An 11,659-nucleotide genomic window follows, 5' to 3' on the forward strand; every position below is an offset into this window, starting at 1 on the left:
TGATAATGATAATAATAATAATAGCCTACAAGCCTCTTTAAAAAGCTGCTGTACATTTTCTCCATTAACACCCACAAAATTCATAAATCTCCTTGCTGCATCTATGATTATCTCTATTTTCTCTTTCTATTCCAGCAGTACAGTTTATAACCATCGCCACAAAGGCCAAAAACCTCTGGTGTGTAAACATGCATTATTCCTCATGTTTCCTGGCTGACTTGTCCTCCTTAGTTTCCTGTCTTACATATCTTATCTCACCCACTTCCTCACATTTATTTCTTTTCTTCGTTCTGGCTCTGGTTATTTCTGCCCAACTTACTCTCTTTGCACAGTTAGCCCCTCATGCTGCATGATTGCGCAAAGAATACACTTTGGTTCTTTCACACAGTCTCCTTAACATTAAATCTCTACATTTATTACATCTCAATATGACTTCTACACACAGACTATTACCAAACTTCCAACAGTTCTTACACTGAAGTGGTTTGGGGATATACTGCCTTACTGGATATGATACATGATCCAGAAACACTCTGTCTGACAAGTACAATACCAAGAATACTCTTTGTATGTTTAATGACGAGCTACAAACCAGCGTGAACGGTGCATTTAGCCACCTATTGAACCAATATGCAACATCATGAAATGTACATGTTCCTATCTCCTATCTTTGTGGTTTTCGCCATCTAGTGGATGATGATAATAATAATGGCATTATGCTGATCACTGAAGTGTGACTTCTGTAAACTACTACATGTCTTAAATATGTCAGAAACACACCCATAAACATATAACACATACATGAATATGTCATTATGTAATATCCTTATTTTATTCTTATTGTTGGGTATTTGTGCTTTAATTATATTTCTATAGTATTATATAAACACCTATTCTTTCACACACACCTGTGTACACAGTAATTCTGTCTATGTTTTACCTTTATTTGTCCAGCTTTGTTGTCCTTGCTCCTAGCTGTTATGTCTATTTATGTGTAAGTACACAGACATTTTTCATGGCAGACATTTTGACTTGTCATTGTAGGAATAGCACAGGTGTATTTAATAAGATCAATGATGGCTGCATAACACTTATGGGAGACGCTGTCATCGTGCATCACTGGAATAGCTTATTGGGAAGCTAATTGGAATTAAGCCATCGTTAATGTTATCTCTTTCACCTGTTTTTAAAATTTATCTATTTATTTATTTGACCTTTATTTAACCAGAAAAACCTCTTGAGATTAAAAAAAACCCTTCAAGGGTGTCCAGGCCAAGACAGACATCAATCTAAGTAACAGACAGACAACATAGAACAAAAAAATAAAATAAAAAAAATACAGCTCTAAAACAAGCAATATAAAACACAAAATATGATTCCAACAAAGAAAAGCCAAAAAGTATGTTCAACAAACAAACAAATTCCCTATATACACACTTGGCAAATAAAAGTGAATATGACTCTGAACTACAAACTCTGACTAAATCTATTGCTTGCATGTTGTAAAATAACTGCTTCTGGAAGTCACGCAACATTTTTGTCACTCTCAGAATAATAACATGAGTTTTATTTACAATTAGAAGAATAAAGAATAAGGAAAACACATGATGTCACAGTTGCTCTTCCGGTCCACTAGGTGTCGCAGTAGAATTCGTCCCGCTGTTCAGTCCGTGCCACGTTTCCGCTTTGTCTTCTTCTTCGTGGTTGGTGCCGTTGCCTGCGAAGGGAAGTGTCCTCCATGGTGTCATTGTAAGTCTTCTGAGGTTGAATATCCAGAAACAAGAAATGTCTGGTTACACACCAGACGAGAAGCTCCGTGTCGAGCAGCTCTCGAAGCTCCGGAGGCAGTGGCTGAAGGACCAGGAGCTCAGCCCAAGGGAGCCCGTGATACAGGCTAAACCTCCCGGCGCCATCGCCAAGTTCTGGGCTGGTTTCCTGGAGCCCAAGAGCCTGTGGAGGCTTTACGTGAGTCCCTGTGCACAGCTAACGCTAGCTAGCTAGCAAAACAACCCACGATAATAGTAGTTTGCATGCGAAATATCAGAAAACAAACTGAACGCTTTATACGGTGTAACCGTTGTTAGCTTATTAAAGCTAACGTATTTAGAGCTACACTGCAGCTAAATGCTACCACCTTCAACGTGGTGAGGTTAACCCAATTTACTGCTGTTTGAAAATGACAAGCTTGTAGTTATTTCAATCGTGTGTCAACAAAATTAACATGTGCTTATTGCATTACATTTACCATCTGACTGTAGAGTATGGAGGGTCTTATCACTAGGCTATGTCATATTATGCAATGACTTTTTATGTGATTAAATAAAGCATCATAATCACATAAATTATTATGTGATTTTATATATATATATAATTATATATTAGAGCATAAGAAAATTACTGGTGTACAAACTATAGAGGAAGGTTTACCAGCATGTTTAGATCATGGTATCAGTATCCTTTTACATGTGGTGATTTGTTCTATGAAACTGTAACAATCCCACTTTATCTCAATTGATTTTACATTTGGGGCTTCTTTAAGATGCCTTAGCCAAGCACACAAACCAGCACCTATTCTGATTCAATTTCATCTTTGTAAAACACACTTCATTTGTTAGTATTTCACACCTGAATATTTTACATACAACTCCTCACCTGCTGAGTGACAGAGCAGTGGTTACCTGTTTTAAAGCAGTCAGAATAATCACTATGTTTCATGATGTAATTCTCTTCTCTATAATATAACCTGTCTCTAATGTGTGTGTCTCCTTACAGACCTACAAAGCATACAGAGGTGGAGTTTTCACATTAACACGCCTGTTGATACCTGCTTGGCTTGTCCACTACTATGTGAAATACCACATTGCTGTAAGTCAACAGAAATATTAAACACAATTTGTTATATTCGCAGATGAATAATGAGTAAACAGATTAGAGACCCATATGAATAGTGTTGAACAGAATTTTATGACTTCATAAGCAGGACTCCTGGAAGTTATGTGCATTAGAGTCAAACCTCTAAGCTCCATGAGCTTTTCTTTTAGGCACTTGCACATTTAAGTTCCTGATTTATAACATATTAATATTTTAGTATCTAAGCAGGGATACCCAACTTGCTTTGCCCGGGGGCCACTTTTGCAGAATGATAGAAGGCCAGGGGCCAGTTAACAAACAATGATTCATAATATATATCAGATAAAACGAATAAGCAATGCAAGCCAAGTTGCAGCAGCCTTGCACAGGTCGGGTGTACACAGGGGTGTTTCTAGGATTTTAGGACACTCAGGACTTCTGTTGAGTCTGGGGGATTCTATCCCCTTTTTTGGGATAATCAAGCTTTTGATATTTTTAAGCACATGGGCACCTTATTTACCACCTTATTTAATGGTCAGCAGGCCACCTGGCACCTTATCATGGGCTAGATTTGGCCCACGGGCTGTAAGTTGAGTATCACTGATCTAAAGTGTTATTTAATTCTTTAGGTAGCATACAAGAAGGGTAACTTGCAAAGGAAGCAGGAGTATTTTAGAATTACGGACAGGCAGCATTGGCTTTATTCCATGTTGTTTAATTCTCTCTTGCATCTGACAAACAAGGGTACATTACATCACTACACACATCACATACTCAATTCATGCATATGTCAGCATACTAAATAACAATATCTTTTGCCCCACAGAAAAGGCCTTATGGCATTGTGGAACTGAAACCCAAGCTGTTCCCTGTAAGTATAATTAATTCATTAATTCTACCATTGTACTTTTGTCCTTTCTATAATTACTATAATCGTCATTTGTATTGTTTGTACGCACAACTGCATATGAGCTTACTTTATCAGCCATAGTAAGATATGATTGTCAGGCCACAGTCTTGAGATGCGCTGACAAATGTCTAGAGGAGTTGCTCTCTGAGATGTCTTATTGTTGGAAAAGAGTATTTCAAATTTTTTGTCCTTGTTTTTGTGTTAAGGGTGACACCATTCTGGAGACGGGCGAAGTTGTTCCAGGTCTCCCAGAGAGTCATGGTCATCACTGAAGTTGAAATATTTCATTGATTTTCTGTTGTAAAAACTGTGTATATGACAATAAAATATTACAAAATCATTTATGAGTATGTGTGATTTTACAAATGAATGTAAATAGTAACATACTACAGTGGAGAAGTATTTTTTTTTATGCTTACATGAGTGAGAGGCTGTAGTATTTCTTAGAAATACATTTCCCAGCTCACTATTGGATCATGTTCATTTACAGATAACAGTGTTTTGTAAACTCAACCTTAGTGGGGCAGCACTTGGCTGTAAATAACAATTTGATTACATGTTACTTAACTTGATAGATTCCTTTCTTTTTGAGGCAGGATGATAAGATATACTTTATTGATAGCCCTGAGGGGAAATTCAAATTTGGGGTTCGAATGTAATGCAAAGAAGAAGCATTTAAATGCAGTAAATGGAAAGATATCAGTTAAAAAAGAGAAAATAACTTTGCAGTGTTTGAGAGCTTTATAGGTAGGATGCAAATGTATATGTTGGTTTTAAATTTCAGATTTATACCAACTCTGCTACAACATAAAGAGACAACCAACTGTGCTGCTTTTACACTGCTGTTACTCAGGTGGTGTTTCAGACTACTAATAGCTGGAGTGAGAATCCTCACCTTATAAATAACACTTTACATGTAAGACATGTGGTGTCATACAACATAAAAAAAACAAGGCTTTTGACTTTTATTCTGGTCACTATTGACCGGAAGTGTGGAAAAATATGGATTACAGTGCAGCACGTACAATGTGGAATAGCTATTATCACCAAGAATGTAAATGAGGATAATTAAAATATTTTTTATCTTTTGTTGGCCGTGCATGTGTGTTTTTATGGTTCTTCAAAATGTAAAGACGGTGCTTTTATTCTGAAGAGCGGAAGTGGCTCATAGTTAAATCAAATAAATACAAATGTAGGATATGGAGGGAGTGTTGGCTCCGGGGCTTGTAAAGAGCTGCTCCTGAATGACAGTTATTCGGAAGTGAATGGTTTTCTACACGACGGAGAGGGCTAATCATTTGCCAACAGCGTACGTGTCCGAAGAAGCCAAAAGTAAATACTGCACAACTTTTCTCAAACGTCCTAGCTAGCCGTAGCTGTCCTAGCCTAGCCTAGCCTAGCTAACTAACGCTACTTAGCTAGCATGCTAACTTTAGCTAACCAAGTTCACCAGTTCTTGAGCTAACGTTATAGTTCGCAGTTTCGGTCAGGGGTAGCGCCAATGTACCTCTGACATAACAGTTGAATAGTAAATGTCAGAACTGTTGATATTATATCAGCACTTAAAGTAATACAACGTATTCCCAACACCGACACAAACGTTAGTCACTTCTTCTGAGGGGGCACCATAGGCGGTGACAGCACGGTTGTATCTTAGCTGCTAAGCTAGCTAATGCTAACCGAAAACAACAACGCAATTGAAGGGCAAAACGATTATCAGTCTAATAGTAGCTTTATTCAGACGTGTTTCTCTCAGTGGTCTCGATGACAAATGAATAGCGATAGATGGAAAAGGCATTTTTAGGTTTTAACATGTACAACACCAGACCTAATGTAACATTAAGGCTGTAGTAGTTGTTACGTATCACGGGCTGTCATAACCACATATCCATTGTTTATACGAGTCAAGCACCCATGTGTGTTAATTATTCTCATCTAATTGTCATTACAAGACATGTTTGTTCTCATAACAGCGTATAATAATGTCAAATCAAGTCGTTTATTTGTATTTATAGACTAGCGCCCATATATAGTCTATGGCAGCACCATGAATGGGTTTTAAATGTATGCAAGGTTAAGCAGACATGCATTTGGAGAGAGACAGCTATGTTGTTGTTATAACAGCTGACATGTCATAATAACATTAAAATACTAGCCATTAAGCATTGTATGTATTGGCATACATTTATTTGGTAATTTATTTTATAGTTAATATAATGATTAGAAATTGTTAATTTTAGCAAATACGAAGAAGTATACCTCGACAAGGACACACCTGTCAACAGCAGCAGGTCGTGATCCTCAACAAGGATTTATGATTGAATCTGGTGCATGCTGTATATTTGGAGAAACAAGTTCAAGTCTTGTATTCATGATGTGGAATGTGTTACTTCATCTGGCACATTAAGTAACACTTTACAAGTCACCATGTGCAAATTATTTCAGTGAACAGGGGCATATTTTTAGCAGCTGTAGGGATAATTGTAAAATTAAGCTACTTAAGTTTATAGGTTGGATTTTTGTACTTAACTGCAGCACCTCATTAGGACTTTACAGGTCACTTTATGGCTGCCTTATCGTTTTTATTTTGTATGTGTGATTTCATAATAATTTCATTTCTTAATACTAATAATAATCTTTTTTTCTTATTATGTCAGAACATGTCAGCAATCAAGATTGCCCTGCAGCAGAGCCAGAAGAGGGGCAGAAGGAAAACCTCTGAGACAATGTCTGCAGAGGTGTCACCAGACTCCAAGTGTCCCATCTGTTTGGACATATTCAACAATATTTCTTACCTGGATCTCTGCCTGCACAAGTTCTGTTTCCGCTGTATTCATGAGTGGTCCAAGAACAAGGCTGAGTGCCCTCTATGCAAACAGCCGTTTCATTCAATCTATCACAGTATAAAATCGGAGCAAGACTTCAAGAAGTATGACCTTCGGCCGGTGGAAAGTACCTCTTTTGGGACTTTTCAGGGAGTGCGATTTAGATACCGCACAACTCTTACCGGGGTCCATCGACAGATGCGAGGAAGGACCTCTCCACCTCCAGATAACGGAGTAATGTTTGAAGCCTCAGCAAATGCTCCACAACAGCCGCAGGACCGTTACATCCGGCGAATGATGATGAGGTTGGCAGCCAAGAGGAGAGCAGCGAGTGAAGGCAGGGCTGTGAACAATGTCAGAGAGCAGGAAATGGTGAATTTCAGGAGGGAACTGTATCGACGGGGAGTGAGGGTTCGGAATGTCCGGGATGGTGGCCGCTCTCGAGACACCTCAGCTGAGTTTTTCCGACGTAATCCTGCTTGCCTGCATAGACTGATCCCCTGGTTAAAAAGAGAACTCATTGTGCTGTATGGAGCCCACGGCTCTTTGGTCAACATAGTTCAACACATCATCATGTCACGCATTACACGTTACGACATGGAGGATGGAGCTATTCTGGAAGAGCTCAGGCCATTCCTCCAGGGGCGCACAGAGCACTTTCTGCATGAATTCATCAGCTTTGCAAAGTCCCCCTTCAATATGGAGGCCTATGACCAGCATGCTGCCTACGACTACCCAGCCCCTTCCTCAAATGAAGGCAGCAGCTCCAATTCATCTGTAATAGCTATCTCAGAGGATGAAGAGCACTCGGCGGATTTGGACCCGCCAGGAGACTCCACTTCTACTCTGAGCCACTCTGTGTGGGATGATGAGACGCCTGGGCCATCATACTCCACGACAGCAGAGCAGAGCAGGGCAGAGTGTCTGTCAGTCCTTGACTCAGACTCAGACAGCAGTTTAGAGGAGGAGACACGTGAGTCTAGGGCCTCTTCACAGCAAGTGAGTCCTCATAACCAAACAGACATGATCCAGGGTGAAGTTAACAACGAAGAGTGTCCGTCTTATGACAGCGATGACTGTGTTATTGTTGGTTATGTTAAGCCAACAGCAGAGAGAACGCCCGAGCTGGTCCATCTCTCCTCTAACTCCGATGAGTCTGACTGTGAAGATATTAAAGCAGTGCCTCTACTACCTCAGCACATCCGCTTCTGCAGTCTGAGTCCTGTAGCTTCACAGAGTAGTGATCCAAGTGGTGCTGGACAGTCAGAAAATGTAGATTCAGAACATTGTCATCCTTTGGCTTTAAGAGAAAGCTGTAGCTCTTCGACATCCAGGAGGCACAAGACGTCCAGTAAGTCAGACAGAAAAGATACAGACAGAAGATTTGAGTGTAATGATAGATCTAGGGACAGGCACTGGTCAAAGGACGGAGACCGTTGGAGAAAGAGGAGGTCGAGAAGTTCAGAGCGCAGGCACTCTACCAGGAGCTTGGTGATCTCAAAATGTGACCGTAATTATAAAAAGAGGGACAGTGATAGCAGCTATCAGTCATATAGGCATTACTGCGAAGAGAGAAATAATAGTGGGATGCATTACACGGAGAGGCGGTCCTACTATTACAGTAGCCGCAAATACTCTGATCGGCACTCCCATTCCAGGAGCCGCAGCAGGGACTTGCGGAGACGAGACAGGAGGCACTCTCGTTCTCGTACTCCTTCCAGCAGTCGCTCCCCTTCGATGAAAAGGAGGCCTCACAATGACAAGCCCGGCGGAAAGAGAAAATACAAAACGAGACATTTGGAGGAAGCGTCCAAAAAAGAACTTTCCAATTCAAATGCTGAAGGTGACTCCCCTGTAAAACACAAGAAAAAGAGCAAAGAGAAGCATTGCAAAAAATCCAAAGACAGGTCGAGGAAGACCAGCAGGAGCCTCAGTGTGGAGCTCGTCAACGAGGAAAACTCTCACGAGCGAAGCAAGCGCCACCACAAGAAAAAGAAGAAACACAAGAAGAAAAGCAAAAGGCACAAGAGTAGTGAACGCACTGAGAAGCACTCACCTGCTGTCATCACCATTGATAGTGACAGTGACTCTTGTGCTCATGACACCCAGACAAGCAGCGGTAATAAGGACAACCCCATCAGCAGTACCACAGATGACTCAGTGGACCCATCCCCTCTGGACACGCTTGAGTAGTTAATTGGAATTTCAGATTCTAGCTGTGTGTGGTGGGAACTGATGGATTCACACTCAGCTGCTAATGTCTGCCAGCAGTATTTTTGATCAAATCAATGTTCAGTATGTTGAAGTTCCCCAGATGTTGAAGGATATAGTTTCATATGTATCCCTTTACATGCCACCAAAGTGTTTTCTACTGAGACAGTTGACAGGACGCTGGCTTACATGACGAACGCAGATATCTGTAGTGAACTGAAAAGTTGTCAGCATCGGATAAATGACCATGTTTTAAAGACCATCACGGTCTGGTTTCTTGACTGTGTTCACAAACACCTAAAACAATCCTATTCTATGTGCCAAGTGCCACTATGAACAGAATGGAATTAAATTAGGAGTTGCATATCTTTTTTTTTAAAGTGTCAATTCTTATTCAGGAAATTTTCTTTAATGGATGTATTTTATTTCTATGGTGCTCTCAGGGATAATATTGATTACAGTGATTTTTCTTTTTTGTCATCATAAGTCCGCTATATTCTCGAGGCAAAACAATTCCTACCTGCTGCACATGGAGTAGTACTTATACACAAGTGGTGTTTGGATTTCAGAATGGGTTCTTTTGTATTGGAATTTATTTAAAATAAATTGTAAAGAGCAACTTTGCGCAGTTGGTTTTCTGTTTATGTCTTAGAGGTGCAGGTTAACTGTGTTGAAAATATTGTTGGGAACATATTGATAATACCTGGGCCATACGTTTGCCAACTGTCTTAAAGTGACTTCAGCTAGATTGATGTGTTTTTTTACTTTGTGTGTTTTGGCAATGGTAAAATGTCGTCAAACATCTTTGGTACATAACATGCAGCACAAACCTATTTGTGGAATTACCATTATAAGTAAGGGTTGGTGTTTCCCCTATGCAAACACACCTGGTAAAACTGACTTTTAAAACCCCTAGATAGATACATGGTTTTCATATCCAAGATGAGATTATTATAAAGTGTTGGAGGAGTAAAAACCCCTGTTGACTAGTTGACATCTTGTGTTAGAGCTTCAAACTAGATCAAAGATCTAAAACAGTTGTAGGGAAGAGAAGCGTTGTAGCCTCACAAATAAGTTTGTGGTGCCACTTGAAATCAAGATATGGCTGTGGCTGTTTATTTATTTAATCAGACAGGCTTTTTTGTCCCTGTCTTCCATATGCGTTCTATGATACAGATCTGCAAAGAGCTGGGCTGATGAAACTCGTCGGTGTAGAAGGGTTAGATGCAAAACTCGGTCTTAAAATCTGTTGTATTAACACTGATAATTTATCTTTCATTTTGGCGGTGACAAAGTGTTCAGGGAACACTTTTGAGGGCTCTGTAAGTGTGTTGAAATAGCAAACCAGGAAGTGAAACAAGATGATGAATGATGAATGATCACTTTATGATATAGCCAATTAAATGCCTGTTTTATTAGTGTGTGTGTGTGTGTGTGTGTGTGTGTGTGTGTGTGTGTGTGTGTGTGTGAGTGAGAGAGGTTGGTCTTTGGACTCCTAGCAGTGTAATACAGCAGTGTCCATTTAAATGAGCACAGTCAACACTGAAATGTCTTGCTCTGTTCTCTAAATTTTCTGTGTCAAGGCCACATTCAGTCAGGGAACATTCACATTAAAGGACTATACCACAGTTTTTGCACAGTTTTGCATGTCTTACCACAAATTAAATATAATATTCTTCAGAGGACTGCAGACTATTTCAAAAGCATGTTCTTATGTTTGAATTTAAATGTGTTTTTTCCTTTCTTATAATTTCTTTCTTTCTTTTACCCCTTTTATAATATGGAAAGCAGTCAGACAAGTAATGAGGACAGAGTACACAATTAGGAAAGTATTATAGTGGAGCAGGACGTCCCTGTTAAAGCTAATATCTATAGTTTCTTCCCAAAATTGTGAAGGGGAAACGATTGAACATGTGTTTGTAGATTGTTTTCATATCACTTCTTTTTGGTTTGATTTTTTTGTAAAGACCTTTTAAAACCTTCTGGGAAATATTTCATACTAACAAAGATAGATATATTACTCATTTTTAACATTCCCAAATTCTCGGCTGACGAAAAGTACATAATTAAAACTTACTTGACTACTATTGAAAACTGTAATCTCAAAAATTATAAACTGGCAAAAACTGTTAGGTTATTTAAACATTTCAGTTTAACTCTTATTTGTTTAGCAAACTGACTTTTTTTGTTTTTGTTATCTTTTCACCTCATCTCAATTATTTGTCATGCAATCACCTTTATTTTTACACTATTTTCATACCATGACACACACATATATATATATATATATATATACACATATATTACTCTTTTTTTTTTTACTTAAGTATTGCACTTCATAAATTCAACTTTACTGGACACATTCACAGCATGGAGTAGGAATATTCCAAATTTTCTTAAAAAACAACACATTTTTTATTAAGAAAATAATATATATATAAATATAGTAAACAATTTATCTAAAAATATAAATGGGCAAAAACTGTTATATTATTTAAATATTTCAGTTTTACTTTATTTGTTGAGCAGAAACTCTGTTGGTTTTTGGTTTTGTTATCTTTTAACCACATCTCAGTTTTCTGTTGAGCAATCACCTTCATTTTTACATTATTTTCATACCATGAAATATCTATATATATTACTCATTTTTTAACTAAGTGCTTTTACTCAAGTGTTGCACTTAATAAATTCAAATTTATTGGACACATGCATAACATGGAGTAGGAACATTCCCAGTTTTCTTAATAAATTTTGGGAAAAAAATAAATGAAATAAAAATTTAAAACTTAACAATTTTTATTAAGCAAAAAAATATAGTAAACAATTTCTTTTAGGAAAATATGGGATATACCTACTCTGTTAT

At 38.4% G+C, this 11,659-nt stretch overlaps 2 protein-coding genes across 2 annotated transcripts; both read left to right on the top strand.

Annotated features, from left to right (window-relative positions):
* Nucleotides 1-1,689: 1,689 nt before the first annotated feature.
* Nucleotides 1,690-4,100, top strand: ndufb6 (NADH:ubiquinone oxidoreductase subunit B). Its single transcript, XM_033624821.2, has 4 exons — nucleotides 1,690-1,965; nucleotides 2,773-2,865; nucleotides 3,677-3,721; nucleotides 3,967-4,100. The coding sequence occupies exons 1-4, from the start codon at nucleotides 1,786-1,788 to the stop codon at nucleotides 4,030-4,032; spliced, it is 384 nt and encodes a 127-aa protein (XP_033480712.1). The 5' UTR covers nucleotides 1,690-1,785; the 3' UTR covers nucleotides 4,033-4,100.
* An 838-nt stretch (nucleotides 4,101-4,938) lies between these two features.
* On the top strand, nucleotides 4,939-9,412 carry toporsa (topoisomerase I binding, arginine/serine-rich a). Its single transcript, XM_033624181.2, has 2 exons — nucleotides 4,939-5,092; nucleotides 6,418-9,412. The coding sequence occupies exon 2, from the start codon at nucleotides 6,421-6,423 to the stop codon at nucleotides 8,776-8,778; it is 2,358 nt and encodes a 785-aa protein (XP_033480072.2). The 5' UTR covers nucleotides 4,939-5,092; nucleotides 6,418-6,420; the 3' UTR covers nucleotides 8,779-9,412.
* The last annotated feature ends 2,247 nt before the right edge of the window (nucleotides 9,413-11,659 follow it).

Source organism: Epinephelus lanceolatus, chromosome 3 (genome assembly GCF_041903045.1).
Source record: "Epinephelus lanceolatus isolate andai-2023 chromosome 3, ASM4190304v1, whole genome shotgun sequence".
In the NCBI taxonomy this organism is placed as follows: domain Eukaryota; kingdom Metazoa; phylum Chordata; class Actinopteri; order Perciformes; family Serranidae; genus Epinephelus; species Epinephelus lanceolatus.

What these genes read in the sequence shown, in the direction of transcription:
- toporsa (XM_033624181.2), top strand. Translation starts at nt 6,421, where the DNA reads ATGTCAGCAATCAAGATTGCCCTGCAGCAGAGCCAGAAGAGGGGCAGA.
- ndufb6 (XM_033624821.2), top strand. Translation starts at nt 1,786, where the DNA reads ATGTCTGGTTACACACCAGACGAGAAGCTCCGTGTCGAGCAGCTCTCG. An exon ending in ATGTGAAATACCACATTGCT is followed by an intron (nt 2,866 to 3,676) that starts GTAAGTCAACAG and finishes TTTGCCCCACAG; the next exon opens with AAAAGGCCTTATGGCATTGT. An exon ending in TGAAACCCAAGCTGTTCCCT is followed by an intron (nt 3,722 to 3,966) that starts GTAAGTATAATT and finishes TTTTGTGTTAAG; the next exon opens with GGTGACACCATTCTGGAGAC.